Below are 19,154 nucleotides of genomic sequence, written 5' to 3'. Positions count from 1 at the left end.
ATGTTTTCTTTGGGCAATTTTAGCATGCGGTTTTGGAGATCTATTTTAGAAGTGACCTTTGTTATCTCTTTTCTTAATCAGTGTTCTTAACAGAGGACAAAGCCAATTCTTTGTTAAAAAGATACCCAAGAGCCAACACCTTTCTGGAAGAATTAAAGCCAGGTGACATAGAACATGAGTGCAGAGAAGAAATCTGTAGCTATGAAGAAGCAAGAGAAGCATTTGAAAATGAGGAAAGAACGGTAGGTTTGGTGTGTGTTTAAAGATGCATGCAGTGCTTTGATACTAAGTTTTGGGGTGTGCTTGAGTTCTTTTGTGTTTTCTGACATCATATTAGATTTGCTTTTCTTTTGAGCCTTTTACTTTAAGTAAATAAGGTGGAGAAGGACAGACTGCACAGCAGTAAATTTTGAATCCTTTGTCCCAATTGAACTGAATTTGAAGGGAGTAGAAGTCTCAAAGAGAATTATGCTCATAAATGTTGTGAGAACTTGCAACTGGGAGGAAAAGGAACATGAATTAATTAATGCCCCCCACTTGAGGAAAGGTGGGTAAAGGTGTCATCCATTTGGCAACACTGTTTACCCAGATGACCTAGGTCCTGGTTCTCCTGTCGTCACACACCTGAGTCTAACCTGGATATCATGAATGCAGTTTTGCTTGGAAGAAATAATGGGACTGGGACTGTTGTGGGAAATACACAAAATGAGAGGGCACAAGCCTTTGCTTTCTTCACTCTGGAATAACTCACTTATTGATTATGTTCACATGAAATGAGTGAGCAGCTCAAAAAGATTTCCATCTAAAAATTACACCTTAAAATAAACCCAGGTGCTGTTGCAGCTGGCCAAAGCGTTCGGTGCCAAGACTATTAGTAGTCTAAAAATAAGGAAGAGTAGGAGCCTTCTTCAGTCTAAAATCTGCAAGCCCCACGGAGACTATCATTAAGCAGCAGTGCTCTAAACCATGGAAAGAACATAAATTTCAGTGCTAACCTGTGTTGTGCAAGGACAGTGAGACATTAACTCGGTGGGAATGAAGCAGATACTGCCCACGCAGTTAATTGTTGCGTAAGTCCGTTGGCTTCTCCAATTAAAAGGAGTTTGTGGACTAATAACTCTACAAGCAGTAGCTGCACATCATACCAAACATATCTTGTTTTGTTTCCCAACAAATGAAAACAGCACATGGGGTTCTGATGGTGGCTTCTGACCTATTTAATGCAATGAAGTCAAGAATATATTTTTTTTTTTATTTAATACAAGACAGATGTGGATGAAATTAGGGCTGGACTTGTGGATAAATCTAAAATGGAAAACAAGTGCTAGAAAATGTAATTCAGAAAAATTATCAATCAAAATGTCTTATGTCCTCTCTGTGTGGTTTTGCACAAAGAAATTGTATTTGCAAGGCCAATGGGATAGTGAACAAAGCAGGACAGGGAGCACTGCTGGTTTCTTCTAGAGTTCAGACAGATGAGGCATCCCAGTCTTCAGTGGCTTAGCTCTACATCAAAAAATAACAATGTGTGCAGACACATTGAACATTTGAAGTTCTTGGTGTCTTTTTGTTGGAGGTCATACCTGGGTAGATGGATATGGCTGAAATGAGAACTTTGGAACTCACTAAAATGAAAGAGTAGGACATGGAGCATCTCTTCAAAGCTGCTGCTTTGAGGTTTTAAAGTGCACACACACACATGCTTTTTACCTCACCAAGCTGGCTTGGCGTGGCCATTGCTAATGATAGCTCATTGCATAATTAAGAATGGTGCATACAATGATACAACTTGTGTGAAGTCATAACACAGCAGTTCAAGACACTAGGGAGAGCCTGACTAAACAATGCCTCACAATTCATGTTCTTTTCCCCCAGCTAGGAACGTTTTCTATTTTAGTAGATAGCATTTCCCTTGCAGAGCTATTTGAGAAATGGGAAAATAGAAACATTTTCACTCTTGCCACAACCTTTGTGTCACAGTGGAGAAGCAGATCCTGACCTTTTATTCATTTCTACTGCTGTATCCTTTTTGCCTAGCTGCTTTATTCAGTCAGTAGCTTACTAATAGACCAGGCTCTTAGAATGTGCAATCCTGCCTGAGTAGCTTCTTTTGCTTCTAAGGGCTTTACTTAGTTCATTGTTTCTCCCAGGCAGTATCCATCCTTAGTAAGACTTAATGTTTGTGTCCCAGGAGAAGGAAATGGATGCAGTAGACTAGGATCACAAAAGAACAATCCCGTGTAGCAGTATAGGTTGGGGGTTGACCATGGGCCAGCAATGTGCTCTTGTGGCCAAGAAGGCCAATGCCATTCTAGGGTGTATAAGAAAGGCTGCGGTTAGTAAGGTTGAAAGAGGTTCTCCTACCCTTTGACTATGGGTCAGCAATGTGCTCTTGTGGCCAAGAAGGCCAATGCCATTCTAGGGTGTATAAGAAGGGCTGTGGTTAGTAGGTTGAAAGAGGTTCTCCTACCCTTCTACTTGGATGTGGTGAGGCCTCATCTGGAATATTCCATCCAGCTTTGGGCCCCTCAGTTTAAGAAGGATCTCAGGGAACTGCTTGAAAGAGTCCACCACAGAGCCACAAAAATGATGAGGGGAGTGGAACATCTTCCTTATGAGAAGAGACTGTGGAGCTGGGGGTCTTTAGCTTGGGAAGAAGGAGACTGGGAGGGGACCTTATTAATATTTATAAATAAGCAAAGGGAGAGTTCCAGGAAGATGGAGCCAGGCTCTGCTTGGCGATGCCTGTGACAGGGGCAATGGGTGGACGTTGAGGCATGGGAACTTCCATGTAAACATGGGGAAAACTTTTCACTGTGAGGGTGACAGAAGACTGGAACAGGCTGCCCAGGGGGGTTGTGGAATCTCCCTCTCTGGAGATAGTCAAGACCTGCCTGGATGCATTCCTGTGTGATCTGGTACAGGCACTCCTGCTCTGGCAGCAGGGTTGGACTGGATGATCTTTCAAGGTCCCTTTCAGCCCTTGACATTCTGTGTTCATGATACACTATGTTCAGAGTAACAAAGACACAATGATTTCATAGTATGAGTTAGACTGGAATTCAAAGAGTCTATAGCTTATTTATCTTACGGTAATTTTGTTTCATGCAATTTGGTTCCTTGTTTTTGAGTCTGGAGAAGGTGTGCAACTTCCAGATTTGTAACATTACAATAATATCTAGCAGTTCCCTCAAGCTCTTTTTGATGTGTGAGGCTTTTCTTGGAAGTTAGGATTGTGTGAGTCAAGAGTACATGCACAGCTGTCATGAAAATACTGAATGCCTTTAATGTTGTCTGAGCTTGAGGATTTTGTTAAGTTCAGAATTATTATTTACAATTCTGAAGTTAATTTTTAGGACAATACTATTAAGTCAGTGTGATTAGAGACAGGGGATAATTTACACACGGGATAATTTACAGGACTTTGTGGATGAATTAGCATATGAAATTCAGTGTTGAAAAATGTAACACATGCAGGGGAAAGGAAACATACATTTTATGTGTATATATATATATGAGATATATCTCAACTCATTAACAAGATCTGAATTTGAATCTATGGAGCCTTGAATTTAATGCTCAGCAGTCAAACAGTAGAAAATAAAAACCTGAATGCTAAAACTTTGAAGAAAGGAATAGGGAACAAAATGCAGAATGTAGCCATATCATTGCAGAACCACATCTTGAATGTGCCTTGTACAGCTCTTACCTCCTATAAAAAGTGAACTTGTAGCTGAGGGAGGACCAGAGAAGTGTGACAGTTGACCAAAGATAGGAAAAGACTTCTGTAACAAGATTGGGAAAGACTTAGTCCAGGGAATATGGGTGATGTCTGTGAGTAGCATGAAGATTGAGCTGATGTCAATCACTTGCCACCTTTCTGACAGCAGAGCTAAGAGGCCCTCCAAGGAAACTAGAAAGAGTGGGTTCAAAGCAAGTCCAAGTATCTCTTCTCACCATGGGTAATAGAGCTGTGGACTGGTTTGTCATGTGATGTCTCAGATGTAAGAGCTTGAATAGGCTCAGAGAACAATGATTTAAGTGATCAGAAGATAAATCAGTCTGGAACCACTGAACAAAAGGGGTCAGTTTTGGGTGATGGACATTTCTGAAGCACAAACATGTGGAAGCTGTGAGAGTTATCGCTGCCTCCTTATGTTTGAACTCTGCTTTCATCAGTCTCTGATGATTGCTGTCAGACAGAAGGTAACGGATTAGGTGAACCCTAGATCTGATCTAGTAAAGCTGTTTATTTGTAGTACCAATAGCCTGCAGGCAGCACTGCATGGGGTCACTGGTTCATTGTCTAAGGTTGTTGGGAGCCTGAAAAGATTTGTTCAAAGGTTAGTGTGCCAATCTGTGATTGGAGCACTGATACTAATTTTATTTCCCTTAACTCATTTTTCCAAATTACATTGCATTAAGATTTGACAAGACAGAAGTCATAGATCTTCCTTTGCTTCAGATTTCCTACAGAAGTTTCAAGGTTCTCTGTAAAGCTCAATTCTCTAGCAAAACTTAGCACTAAAAAGCTTAACACGCAACTTGACAGCATCAGACCTAAAACAGTGTTTTCAGGTAAAACTCCTGCCATCAGTCTGTGTGTAATTACAGATGCTGGATAAAAACCCAGAAGGGAAGAGGTGAATCTCTCCCTGCCACCTGAAATTGAGGGCAGATGAGAAAAAAACAGTGTAGCAGGTATGCTCACTTCCCATTATTGCTTTGTCTACATCCTCTGCCTACTGACTACCAAGCAGTCTTCTGGCTGCCGTATTATTAGGCCAACTTTAAAGCAAGTCAGACAATTGACCAAGAGTGATGTGAAACTGACAATGCTGCCAAATGTAGTAAAGACCTCAGCAAAAATTTTCAGCAGGATGTGAGTCTCTTAACCTTCATGTGGAACTCTTACTTGATTCAGCATTCAGATCGAGTTGGCTGATGCTGACTGCATTCTAAGAGGCATTAGAAATAAAAGGGAAACAAAATTCTGGCAAATTGGCCGTAACTGTGTAGGATGTCCTTGAGAATTCCTTTTGATGATTTAAAATTCTATTTGCTAAAGCAATAAGGGACATTCAGAAAAGTAGTTCTTGGTGAGAATTTCTCTTAGATGTTTTCTAAGGCTTTTCCACTGTGGTTATCTGATTCCATGGCGTGCTTAACTTAGTTTTTCATCCTTTTAAGGCATCTATGCCTGGTGTTCCCAGCTGTAGCTGTACAGCACTCAAGCATAAATAATTACTGGAGTGTCTTTTTCATAAATCACAAGTTAACAATCTTGTCTGGTAGAAGTAAAGTCCTTCTTGGTGGTGATTTAAGAGACCTGCCACTGTGGAGGGGATGTTTGTTGTGCTGCGAGTTTTCCAACTTGGAAATTACTGTTTAACTTTCTGTTTGAGTTCTACAGCTACTTTACAGGTTTTCAGTATTTCCCCCTCTTGTTGTTGTTTTCATAGCAGTTTATACAAACCTCACAGTGTGTAAAATTAATCCAAGTTCTCTGTGGGTTTTTTGGGCACGATTTGACTTTGACCGGGCAACTTGTCCTTGTTTTGTGCCTTCACTTTACAGTTCAGCATAGCAGTGGGATGGCAGGGCAGAGGGGCTGTTGCTTGGCAGCTGCACAACTCAGACCTAATTTCCTGCTGTTCCTGTCAATTCTGCCAGTATGGATCTAAGTCTTTGTGTTCCTCTTTGAAATTGGGCTTGCAAGAATGCAAGGATCTACTATGCTAGTTTTTGGTTGTGATTTAGTTGGGCCAATTAACAAGGCAGGAATTATAAAATATGTAGTTATTTTATGTCCATAAAGCCCTGCCCACAAACTATATACAGACTAGTTAATTTGGGGTTCTAATTCACAGGATCACAAGGTATTAGGGGTTGGAAGGGACCCAAGGAGATCATCCAGTCCAACCCCCCTGCCAGAGCAGGACAATACTATCTCACACAGATCACAGTTCAGTCAGGAAAGTCTTCACAAGGCTGCTTATGGGCAGTTCATTAAGTGAGTGTAATGGCTCTTGACCACAGAGATTCACCAATAAGAATGGCATTTACCAAACTGACCATATTAGGTGAAACTGGGGCTTGCTTACCCTTATTTGGGTAAGACACTAATAAGTACCTAAACACCTGTGGACACCTGTTTATCACTTTGGGAGGGGACATAATGGCCCAAGCCTTCGCTTCCTCCTGCCCTTGACTCCCCTATCAGCAGAAGGGCAGGGCAAGCCAAGGCATGTTTTAGGCCTATTAGCCTTCCATGACAGGTTGGTGAGGGGTTGTGAAGTTGTTTTTTGCTTTTTTTTTTTCTTTTCCTTCAGAGAAGGAAATTGAGAGTTCTGTTGGGTTTTGGTTGTTTTTCCAAGTTACTTAATAGGTGTTTCCTTCTTAGTGTTTCTTACCGTGTGCAAGGCAGTATCCCTCTATCTCTGCAAGGCAGCTGTACACCTAAAACACTGTAACTTTTGATGAGGGTGTGTATGTCGAAACTCTCTTCCTTTGTCTTGCATGGAAGTGAAAGTGGATGCTATTTTCATCCTTAAGCTCTTACCTTAAGCTCTTTATGCACCTGTCTAGTCACACCATCAAGTTGAGCATCCCCCACAGCCACATATCCTATTCTGAACTAATTGCCTGCCACTGGGAAAACATCTGTTCTGCTGCTTTGCCACGTTGCACAGTAACTGGTATTTTAGCTTTCTGAAGAAGGTACAGAGACATGTTCTCAGCTAGAAGTAACAAGGAAACAGTACGAAAATACTAGTCACAACCTACTATCCTTCCACTGAAGTAGGTGCATTTCCTCTGCAGTCTGCAACACAAAATATATTGCTGAGGAAGAAGTGTGATTTCTTCCTTCTCATCAACACTACCTTACTCCTCCACAGAATCTTTTTAAATTACACACATTTGCACAAGTATGTTTGATGACTTCTGGTAGGTCTTTGCAAACATTGTACCATATTATTCCTTTGCTGCTGCTGAGGCAGCAAAAGAGTGAGGTGCAAAGTTTGGCTCCAACACAGACAGTAGCATTTAATAATCCTAATAAATCCTTTGCTATTTTTGTAGTCCTCGATATATTTATGATTTGTTCCACTAAAGAATCTAGTTGGTTGTATTCAAACCATATGGAAAGGTAACAGATCTTAATCACCTGGTGATCTGATGGGGAGAGGTGAAGTTGCTCTGGGAAACCTGGTCTAGTTGAGGATGCCCCTGCTGACTGCAGGGGGTAGTCAGACTGGATGACCTTCAAAAGTCTCTTCCTACCCAGACCATTCTATGACTCTCTGAAGTGTTTGGTTTTGTTGGTTCTTATCATGCAGAGATCCCAAAAGTCCTCAATTGTACAACTAAGGTAATTTTTTAATGTTAGTTTGCCATCTTCAAATATGTTGTTCTGAAGTCATCATAGTTGATACAGGGCTCACTGTATAATAATGCATCAAGGAAGACCCTTGTAGTAGAGAAGTATTCAGAGAAGTTAGTCCATCCTCCATGACTTGCTTGTTTTGTCTGAAGTCGGTTCTACTTGACTTAACATGGCCTGGGCTCACATCAGAGGAGCACACTGCCTGTGCTATTGGGGCTTGGCATTGAGGATAACCTCCTGATCCTGTATTACCGTGGCAATTAAGGATTTTGAAAATGATTATTGATTTGTATTTGTTCTGAATGTAGGATTAAGAAGGACTGAATTTACCTTCTTTAAATCTACGGGATAGGCAGTACTTCTGTGCACATGGCATTGCTTCTAACCCTAGTAAATTCTCATCTAGGAGCATCAGCATGAGAATGTATTTTGCCCAGGGTGTCCTGCTCCTGGCTTTGCACAGAGCAAGCTTAGCCACTATGGTAGAAAGACCATGCTGCTTCTCGACCTAAGCTGCCTCTGAGCTCAGTTTTGTGGTATTCTCTGTTTAGTGCTGCTCATGCAGCAGCAGTCCTGAACTCGAAAAAGTGATGGAGCTGACTTGTTTGTGCACTGAGTCAGTCAGTCTACAACCTGAATATATCCTTTACCAAGAACAGTGGCAACATCACGTTCACCTCGTGACTGATAGTAAATGTGAGGTGTGTGCTGTCATTTAAAATAGATGCTGGTCTCTGCCTTTTGAAAGAAAAGCAGGGAGTTCAGAGCTCCTGGTATGGATTTAGGCAGGGGGGTGGTTCACTGTGGGCTTTTTTCTGAAGTTACACATGACTACGAAACAGTGGAAGAGTACAAAGACCACATCTAACCTATTGGGAGTATATTTCTGATGCTCCTCAGGCAGGCACAAAGACCACATCTAACCTATTGGGAATATATTTCTGATGCTCCTCAGGCAGGCACAAAGACCACATCTAACCTATTTAGAGCATGCTTCTGATATTCTTCTGAGGGAGCTGAGGTTGTTCACTCTGGAGAAGAGGAGGCTTTTCTTCTGTAGCCAGGTGGGGGTTGGTCTCTTCTGCCAGGCAACCAGCAACAGAAAAAGGGGACACAGTCTCAAGTTGTGCCAGGGGAGAGATAGGCTGGATGTTAGGAGGAAGTTGTTGCCAGAGAGAGTGATTGGCATTGGAATGGGCTGCCCAGGGAGGTGGTGGAGTCACCATCCCTGGAGGTGTTAAATAAAAAGCCTGGATGAGGCACTTGGTGCCATGGTCTAGTTGATTGGACAGGTCTGGGTGCTAGGTTGGACTGGATGACCTTGGAGTTCTCTTCCAACCTGGTCGATTCTATGATTCTGAGGTATCTTATTTCAGGTGAGGGTGGCTATTTTGTTAGGGGCAGGTTATGCTTTTCTTTATACTGTGTTTTTTGTGTTCGTAGCATTCCCTGCGGAGGAAGTTGGGTAGTGGCATGATCCTTGGTGCCGGTGCTTGTGCATATGAATACAGAAATGAATGTTTTCAAGTACTGGTGGCCTCCCTCATCTTTATTTTCACTTGTTCATACTTTCACTTTTCACTTTCTGTTCCATTTATCTGCAGCTGTGTTGTCAAAATTTCTAGAATATAATAAGCTGTGTGCTTGGAGCTATTTTTAACTATAAACAGAGGATCCGAATCAACTCATAATAAGCTGGCAGCAATTGCTTTGTGAGCCAGAGGGTGAGGGGAGTCAATGCAACATAGCTATGCTGTGCCAAAATGGTCTGTTGTCCCAAAACTGTATTTCCCTGTCAGATTGCATTAGTATTCCAATTTTAAAAGAAACAAACCAACCTCTAACTTTTACCTTGAGCGGCGCAGAAAAATTGGGATCCAGTTGGCTGCTGTGCATGCTGATTAAATTTCCTGGGTTGTGGGGGTTTTTTTTTGTCATCTAGTCCTGTCTGTGCTGCACATTTGTAAATCATAAATGCAGGCACAGGAATCCTGAAAGCAGTGAGGGTTTTTTGGTTTAAAAAAGCCAATCTCTTTTGTATCACTAGTCACATTGGAAGGCAATTGGCAAGTTTATTGTGTGTGCTTATCCATTTCTCTTCTTATTTTAATCATCAGTATTTAAAATGCCTTTTTTTTTTCCCCTCATTCATTTAAAACAATTTGACTACAGTGATTTACTTCCTTTCTAAAAACTGTTGAATAGTTCTGACTTATCCTGTCTTACTCTTCTAGAAGGAGTTCTGGAAAGTCTACAAAAACGGACTGCAGGGAGAAAGTAACACAGGACATTCCTGGTATTCATTTTACCTTGCGTTTCCATTAATCATTGGCCTTTTTGTCATCCTCATTGTCATTTTTGTCATATGGAGATGCCTGTTCAAAAAGAAAATGCGTAGACAGTCAGTGTACGTGCATAGGGGAGCCCACGAAGCGATGAGTGATGGTGCTGTGCCTGACAGAAGAGGTCCTCTTCCACCGCCTCTCAGCGTTGTTCATTCCCCACAGGAGGAAATGTATGAAGTCGGTGGGCTCTCTCCAGGAGGCCTGAGCTATGCAGATGGACGATCAGACTCAATATCCACAAGGCTCTCCAACTGTGATCCTCCTCCTTCATACGAGGAAGCCACTGGTGAAATCAGCATGAGAAGTGAAACTGAACAACATTTAGATCCACCTCCACAATATGAAGACATTGTGAATTCTGCTTCAGCCAGTGCAGTTGCACTGTCTCCTATTGTCAGCAGTACTAAGTAAAGCAGGACGAATGCTACAGACTTTAAAGAAATTACTAATCACTTTTGTAGCACTTTATCTTGTCTTATTATGCATTTCTATAATTTAATGGACTTGTACAATGAACTTCACTTTTGGTTAGATTCACTTGTTCTTTGGGTTTGGGATTTTTTGGCAGGTCTTAAAAGATAAGGAATCTGTATTGAGAGTGTAGTGCAAGTACAATGTGGTGCTCTGTCATACTTCTCAGAAGTACCTCTGATCTGAGGGGTGTCACTTGTTTGATACCAAATGTTGTCCACATTCCCCACAAGATTCATGGAATCCCTTCCCATTTCCTGCTGCAGACTGTCAGAATTGCCTGAAATTGGGAATTCTTAAGTGGCATTTTTAGATAGCTATTTACACTAAAAGAGACTGATTTTGCAGTATCACCTCTTGTCATCTTGGGGTTTTTTCCTTGCTTGGATTTTTGTTATGTGCTGCAGCTTATCCTGGGCCCTTGGAAGGCTGAGAGCAGTTTGCCCTTGCGTTCACACCAGAGTGTGCTGGTGTAGTAGCAATAATTTCAGAGTCCTGGCAGAAGAGGTGTATCCTAAAGCTTTTGCTGTTACAAGCCAAAATTCTGCAGACATTTAAAATCTAACAATTCGAGGTGGTAATTCATGAATTTATTAGTGTACATTTTTGTCTGTGCTCTGCCTTTCCTCTCCCTTCTCCTCTCTGTTGGTAACTTTGTATTCTAGAGGTGAGAAGTGTGCATATGTTAACTTCAGACTTGAAAATTCGTGCAGCAGTATATAATGAAATATTGACATACTCAAGAGTGGATAAAATCCTGATCATAGTCTTCCTACCACAGTCTTCACTGGGACCTTAGGATATTATCCATAAACGTGTAAGTCCAAAGGTATTCCTCTCCTTTTCAAAAGGGAAGAAAAAGGGAAAGCATTCAGTGTGTGTGCCTTTTTTTTTCTCCCCCAACTTTGAAATAAAAACTCCTTCCTCAATTCCTGATGCTCTTTTGCCTCTTGAGTAAGTACTTCCATGTACCACATGTGCAGGCTGTGGAAATCCCCTGCAGAGAACACAGATTCCTTTTTTCCAAGCAAATATATTTATTACCTGTCCATTCCAACAAGGTGCTTGTGTTGCCAAAGTTAACAATGAATTAACACTGCTTGGAGTTTTCATTCTCTCTCAGAGCAGTGTAGTGTTTTTATCCATGGCATGAATTCTTGAAGTGCACAACTCTTCTGTTTTTTCTTCTTTTTCACAGCTCTTAGGTTGCAGGTACTCATCTAAGAGGTGCTGGGAAGCACATGAGTCCAGGGTGGATCCAGAAGTTGTGTGGTCAGCCTGGCTCTGCCCTCCAGCTGTGAGCTGCAGGGCCCACTTGGCATAGGGCAAGACTGTGAAGACTCACTGTGTTGTATTTCCTAGAATACAACAGAGCTGTAGCCCCAAGCATTAGTCTGGAGTGACTTTTTGATAGAATAGAGGCTTGTACAGAATTCTAACCACCTGGTTTAGATGCTGGTGATAGTTATGGTGGTGCCGGCTGTAGTGTGCCAATTCTTTCTTTCCCAGTTTGATTTCCAAGTTCGTTGCTTGGTTTAGCTTCTGAATACTCATTTCAGTTCTCTGTCTTCTCACACTAAGGTAGCCTGGCATTAGCTTTAGTATTGTTCTAATCACTTAGCATAAATTGAAATGTAATTAGCCCTGGAGGACTGCTGTGGTATATTTGCTTTCTTACAACAGAAACCCAAACTGCATCTTGTTCTAAACACTCTAAATGAAGTGACAATTCCATCCATTTGAAATGAGTGTTAATTCTGAGATGTGTGATGGTGTCTACTGCCTCATGGGGGCTTGGCCCATCTTTTCCCTAAGGAGTGCTACAGAAGGCTGCTGAAAAGAAATGTATCTGCACACTTCTGTAGAATTTGATATACTGTACTGACAAATTAAGGAAAGGTCTTATGGTTAATTTTATGTTCTCATTTCTGACAGAATGGGTGGCCTCAGTTGTCTGCTGAAAGCCTTCAGCTGCATAGGCAATTTGTATTAGAATTGATAGATGAACTCCAGGCCAATCTGTTGTCAGAAGAGAATTCTTATTTCTGTTTATTCTATATAATAGATATTGAGCAGATAAATACAGTAGATTTTGAACACTCATAGTAAGAATTGCCTTGATCATGTTTTTGGGCTGTCTGATAGCTCTTGTGTGTCCTGAATTACCACTTGTAGAAGTTGAAGCTCCTTTTCTACTGAGCAACAGTTCATATACTGCTTTAGGCAGACATTATCAAGTGCCTCATCTCAACATGCAGGAATCACCTCAAAAAGAGCTGGTATTTAAATGTCTGTGCCATATTGGCATCTCCTGTGCCTGCCAGCACAGCTGATAGTTTTTAGCAGTAACTTTCTTTTTGTTTGGATGTAAGACTTTCCTGTAGGAAATGCATGGAGATCACTCATTTCTCATTAAGTCATTCAGCAGCAGTCATCCTTCCCTAAACATGGGCAGTCTTACAGAGATCAGCTGGCTCTTTTTCTATCCCCTCTCCCTCCTCCTCCCTTTTCTTTCTCTATATTCCACTACCACGTCTAACAGCTTTTATGTTTGTGGCTCTCAAGTTGAATACATTGCCATATCTTTTAGATACTTTTCATGTGCAATGCAAAAATGATACTTTGCTTTAAAAAAAAGACAACCCACAACCAAATCCCTAAAATGATGTAGAAGTTGAATTTTTTGGGTGATGCCTTTTCCATGTCCATAAGATGAAAGCCATTTTGGACTCTAAACCTATGTCTTGGTGAATAAATTTCCTAACTAAACAAAGCTTGCTTTGGGACAGTTATCCAAATGTATTTCCTAAGAGACTTGAGCAGCTTTCTCCATGTTGGAATAATGTCAGGTATTTAGTTCTAGTTTATGAAAAGTATGGGCAAATAGCTTAGCCTTGTGGCTGGCTTTTCTAATCTGACTGAGAAATAAAAAGTCATTTCCATTGGGTTTTTATACAGCTGCTTCTTTTTTTTTAAACCCAGGTCACTGCATTGTTTTCTCTATCCTATCGTTGAATTGTCATGCAATAAATACTGTACAGTTATAGTTGTACCTCTCTAAAGGTTTTGTGAGACTGAATGCTGTGCTATCCTGATTGACCTGAATAGGCAGGATACTGCCTTTTCCCACTTTGGAACCTAACATTACCTTTCATCTTATCTTAGGACTGAGATGATTTATCTACTAAAACTAACTTCAACACCTGTCACCTGGAGGTCTTCAAGAAAAGACTGGATGGGGCACTTAGTGCCATGGTCTAGTTGACTGGATAGGGCTGGGTGATAGGTTGGACTGGATGATCTTGGAGGTCACTTCCAACGTGGTTGATTCTATGATTTGCTTAAATGATACTTAGTGAAGGTTGCTCTATCTTCACTGGCTGTAAATAACTTTTGATTACAGTATTGCATATTTCAAGGGGGTTTGGTTTACATTAAATTATCCTATTTAAACTTTTGTAATGTTTGTTTTTCAATATGCTAAATAAACCTTTTTAAGATGCCTCCAATGTTTCTAAGTATCAATTCTATACAGTGACAGTGAGAATTATCTAAGTGGTGTTCCTTTAATTTCCATTGTTACATGTACTTAGTTGCAGGGAACCAGTTTGTTTGGATAACTTAACATATATTTACTATTTTAGACTTGATAATCCTTCAAAACTCAGGCTTATTTTTAATCATTTCTGAATCTGCTTATCTTAAATTTCCTTTATTTTTTTAGAAGCACTCATTGTAGCCACAGCTACATAATAGTCACTGGCTGAGGGAAAGCAGGAATTATTCTCTCCCACAACAAACTGAAACAGCACTCTGTAGCAAAAAATGTTGAAGTCAGAGGACTTAATCTCAAAGTTGGCTTCAGACATTTGAAATAAAGTGATTGCAACACCTTTTATGAGCTCTGGGACTGATGTATTAATAGCAGAGAGAAAACCAACTCAGCCTTGTGCAATGAACCCGTTGGAAATTAAAGATCTCCATTCCAGTGAAGACTTCACTGGTAAATAAGTTAATATGTCCCTGGTGTTTTTCACTAGCTTACCACAGGACTGGAGATGTCAGTGAAGCCCAGTAGGAGGTACATATCTCAGTTTCCTAAACACAAGTGCCATCCTGTACTGGTCATTACAAAAGTGTAAAGAGAGTCATCTGGAGCAAGGAGGCTCCAAGTCATCGTGTGCACATTGTAACACTTTGCTCCACTTAGTAACCTCTTATTTGTGTAGCTAAGACCAACACCATCCAAAGAGAACATTCTCTGTTGGGGTAAGTGGCATTTGCTGTGCATGTACACGTTCAGTGTCCTGACCATGCATCCTTCAGCACTGACTAATGTGTTTGCACATGTTTCAATGCATGATTGCCTCGGCATGCCTGGCTTCCAGCTATTGAAACGTGGCAAGAGATAATGATAAACTGGTATCATGAATCTTGGTGTCTATAAAAATCAAATCATCATGCCAGCTTGCTAGTGATGAATGTTAATTATCTATTGTTTTCTGAGCCCTGAACACTGTTCCGTGTCGCTTCACATCACACTGATAGATTCCTTTCTATCTGCTTCGTAATGTGAGCTTGGTAAATATTTCCTGGTGCTGCTTGCTCATTTTTAAAAAGAAAAGCCATGTTCAGCTGAAAGCAGTAAGTTGACATCTGTACACTTTCACTGCTTGCTGCACACATATTTGATTGATTTGCTACAGGGTAATTGAACTTTGGTCTTTGCCAGAAAAGTTGAAACTATGCTTTTCTCTTGCAGCGGGATCTCAGTAATTGTGTTTTTGATTTGGCAGCAAGTTACTGAATGCTAAGTAACAAGTCAGTACAGGAAAGCCCTTACCTATGTTCTCTTAACTCTACAATGGAGCATTTATTTCCATTTAGCTCTCAGCAACACTTGATGTAATACTAAGCCCTGTGTCCTGTCCTGTGTCAGTGTTACCATGCAGTAAAAACACTGCTGTGCTGTTTTCCTCTCTGTTAGAAACCACAAATTCTTAAGAATCAAAAGCAAACCTTTCAGTGTGCCCTTTTCCAAGGGAGAGACTTGGTACATACCTGTGTGTCTGCCAGGGTTGGTTGGGTTTAAAGCATGAAAGAAATAAGTAGTCAGAAAATGAGCTTTGATACTCAGCAGTGAAATCTCTGCGCAAGGAGTAATCTGCACCAGAGTGTTACCCTGGTCTTTGCCATGGTGTAGGATGTGTTCTCACACAGAACAGGCCCTGGACCTATTCCATGGGTCAGAGGGTTACAATTTTTCCTTTACTTTCTTACTCAACAGTCACTGCTGGCAGTGTTACAGCAACTGCTTTTTGCTGTGCACAAGGATTTAAAGTGTTTACTCAGTGACTACACATGAAAAGCATTAGTGTCCCAAGTTATCTTTTCCTCCATTTTTCCAGTTAGAGGAATGGGGACAGCCACAAACAGAAATAATGTCAGCTTCTGGCTATGTGGCTGGTGCTGTCAGGAGGCATTTGGTTCTAATGACAACAGGACATTCTTCAATGACAGTACTGCAAGGTTCATATATATATGAATATCTTCCATATATATATATATATATAAGTATCTGGGATCCAAGCTTGCCTGCTTTGTTTCATTGTCCCCTTACCTTGCTCATACCCCATGCACTATTTCAGTGCCAGACAGACTCAGGTGGCCAAGAAGGCCAATGGCCTCCTGGCCTGTATCAAAAATTCTGTGTCCAGATGGAGCAGGGAAGTGATTGTGCTGCTGTACTCAGCACTGGTGAGGCCACAGCCTGAGTACTGTGTTCAGGTCTGAGCACCACAGTGTGGGAAAGACATTGAGGACATGGAGCATGTCCAGAGAAGAGCAATGAGGACGGTGAGGGGTTGGGAGGGCAGATCATATGAGGGAGGTTGGCTTGTTTAGCCTGGAGAAGAGAAGGCTGCTCTCTACAACTGCCTGAAAAGAGGTTGTAGTGAGGCTGGTGTTGGTCTCCTCTCCAAAGTCACTAGTAATAAGATGAGAGAAAATGAGTTTCAGTTGTGCCAGGGCAGGTTTAGATTGGACTTCTTTACTAAGGGAGTGGTGAGGCATTGGAACAGGCTGCCTGGGGAGATGGTGGAGTCACCATCCCTGAAGGTGTTTGAAAAGTGTGTAGATGTGAGGCTTCAGGGTACCATAGTTGAGCTACAGTTGGACTCAAAAGATCTTAAAGGCCTTTTCCAGCATTAGTGATTTCTGTGAAAAACAACTGTGGGGCCATGTGCAGACATAAGGCAGCTAGGATGCAGTGAGGCACTTGGTGCCATGGTCTAGATGACTGGATAGGGCTGGGTGCTAGGTTGGACTGGATGATCTTAGAGGTCTCTTCCAACCTGATTGATTCTATGATTCTAGAAAGAGGCACAGGCTGGCACTGCTTTTGGTCTTAACAGAGCCACCACTTGTGGATCATTTCCAAGATTAAACCCACTGAAGACAGCCTTTCTTACCAGTGAAAAGTGTTACTGTCAAAGAAAACCCTCGACAAAGTGACCAGCTCAAAAAAAGTTCCTGTCTGCTACCCCTGAACTGTCTTATGACAAGTCATTCATTTCACTTTGCCAGTAGAACTGATACTTCCTTTTATTTCTTCATTCTTGTATAGTCTGCTCTTGCATCCATGGTTCTATTGTAACTGTAGGATTTTGTTTATTGGTAGATGAAGGTAAAATATTTTTGCCCTCTGAAAGAAAACCCCAGGTCTGAGAGTTGGACAAAGGGTATTTTTTTCTATGTACTCACCTCAAAAGAGTTTTAAATAAAACCAAAGACTTCCATGCTGGTGGCTGCTGTGTCTCCCAGTAGTCACACTTAGACCTCAGCATCCCCTTCTTGCTTGCAGGCTTGCATTTCTGAACATTAGGTTGGTGTCTCCAAGTGCACTTCCATCCACCCACCCTGTGAAACTGTTTCAGATCATTTCCAGCTCGCCTACCACTGCTAGTAAAAGTGCAATAAAAGGCTGAGCCCCCTTGCATGTTCATTTGCTAGCAGCATAAGCAAATTCCTCTGGGAAAGCACCCAACAAGTGGGAAGAGTTGAAGGCAACTATCAACTTGAAGATGAAAACAGCTGCTTTCCATGAAAAAGTAAATCCAGGCTGACCCCACCACTAAGCCTGAGTGCTGCCCTGGGGAGTCCTGCCACAGCAGACAGAGCTTGGCACAGCACCAGTGATCTGTGGCACAGTTGCTTGTGCAATGTGGGCAGCTGACTGACTGCCAGCACAGCAAGAGTCACGGGCTGGGAGCAGGCCCAGCACCCTGGCAGTTAGCACAGCCCAGCCAGTTGTCCAGCTGGGCTTCTGTGGCCTTTGCCCACAATAAGCACATTGTAGTGGTTTAGGTTCTGTTCTCTGCATGTGGCTGCTCACCAAAATTGGAAGCTTGAGAACAAAATGTTGCTTTTAACATCTGCATGACCCTAATGGTCCCCAGGGAATGGCTCTGTTCCACGTCCACACCGTGTTGGCACTGCCTGATTCTGCTAGCTGTGCCTAGTGTAACATCCCCATGCCCTCAGAACAGCCTGTGCTGGGCAAAGCCACCAAAGCCGTGCAGAGAGTAGCACCTTTACTGGCTATAGGGATTGTTCTCATCCTTCCTGTAACTTTTTTACTTCAGGTCTCATCTCCAGCACTTTTCAACAGCTCAGAAACTCCTGCAAAATGGAAGGATGCCTCAGATGTTTAGTTAGATATGTCCAGTTGGTAATGGCATATCTAACTATGCCACTAATTTTCCTAATGACAAATCTAAACCTCCTCTGGCACAACTTAAACCCATTTCCTTTCATCTTCTCATTAGTTACCTGGGAGAAGAGACTAACAGGCAGTTGTAGAGAGCAATAAAATCTCTCTTAGCCTTCTCTTCTCTAGGCTAAACAACCCCAGCTCCCCCAGCCACTTCTCATACAACACACTCTCCAAACCCCTCAGCATTCTTGTTGCTCTTGTCTGGTCCAGCATCTCAATGTCTTTCCTTTACTGTGGCACTTAGAACTAAACACAGCACTCAAGCTGTGGACTCACCAGTGCTGAGTGCAGCAGCACAATCACTTCCCTACTGCTGGACACAGTTTTTGCTGCAGGCCAGGATGCTATTGTCCTTGGCCACCTGGGCACACCGCTGGCTCACGCTCAGCCAGCCATCCACCAGCACCCCTAGATCCCTTTCCACCGGGCTGCTTTACAGCCACTCCATAGTGGTGCTTGAGGTTGTTGTGACCCAAATAGAACAGAATAGAATAGAATCAACCAGGTTGGAAGAGACCTCCAAGCTCATCCAGTCCAACCTAGCACCCAGCTCTAGCCAGTTAACTAGACTATGGCACTAAGTGCCTCATCCAGTCTTTTCCTGAACACCTCCAGGGATGGCGACTCCACCACCTCCCTGGGCAGCCCATTCCAATGGGAAATCATTCTCTCTGTGAAGAACTTCCTCCTAACATCAAATGCAGGACCTGGCACTTGGCCTTGTTAAACTTCATCCCATTAGTCTCAGCCTATCAATTTAACCTGATCAAATCTCTCTGCAGTGCCTTCCTACCCTTGAGCAATTTTGCGTCATCTGCAAACTTGCTGAGGGTGCCCTTGATCCAAACCATCAATGAAGATATTAAATAGACCTGCCCCAAATACTGAGCCCTAAGGAGCTCTGCTTGTGACCTGCAGTCTCTTTTTGATATTTTTTTTCAGTAGTGTGAAGTGTTATTTATAGTTCACTCTCCCTTTTCTTATCGATTGCTGCTGCTGCCTTCCTTACCCTTCAGCCTTTCTGGACAGGGAGCTTGGCTCTTTGAAAATGCTACCATCTCCTCCACTGGCAGCAGAAGTGTTTAAAAAAGAGTTTTCTGTCCTGCATAATGCTTTCAGATTTCAGCATTTACTGTTCTGCATTGTCACAATGCTTGACAGCCTCAAACCTGTTGAC

The 19,154-nt window shown here is 42.1% G+C and overlaps 1 protein-coding gene across 1 annotated transcript in view; it reads left to right on the top strand.

The window, feature by feature from the left end:
* PRRG1 (proline rich and Gla domain 1) overlaps positions 1 to 14,064 on the top strand; it is a 36,581-nt gene extending 22,517 nt beyond the window's left edge. Inside the window, exons 3-4 of the mRNA XM_064151943.1 lie at positions 82 to 242; positions 9,622 to 14,064. Of these exons, the coding sequence (XP_064008013.1) occupies positions 82 to 242; positions 9,622 to 10,143 (683 nt within the window). The 3' untranslated portion in view covers positions 10,144 to 14,064. The remainder of the gene's footprint in view (positions 1 to 81; positions 243 to 9,621) is intronic.
* The last annotated feature ends 5,090 nt before the right edge of the window (positions 14,065 to 19,154 follow it).

The sequence above is a fragment of the Pogoniulus pusillus genome, chromosome 12 (genome assembly GCF_015220805.1).
Source record: "Pogoniulus pusillus isolate bPogPus1 chromosome 12, bPogPus1.pri, whole genome shotgun sequence".
In the NCBI taxonomy this organism is placed as follows: Eukaryota; Metazoa; Chordata; class Aves; order Piciformes; family Lybiidae; genus Pogoniulus; species Pogoniulus pusillus.
The sequence above is the reverse complement of the archived record's forward strand: the minus strand, read 5'-3'. Positions and strand labels throughout refer to the sequence as shown.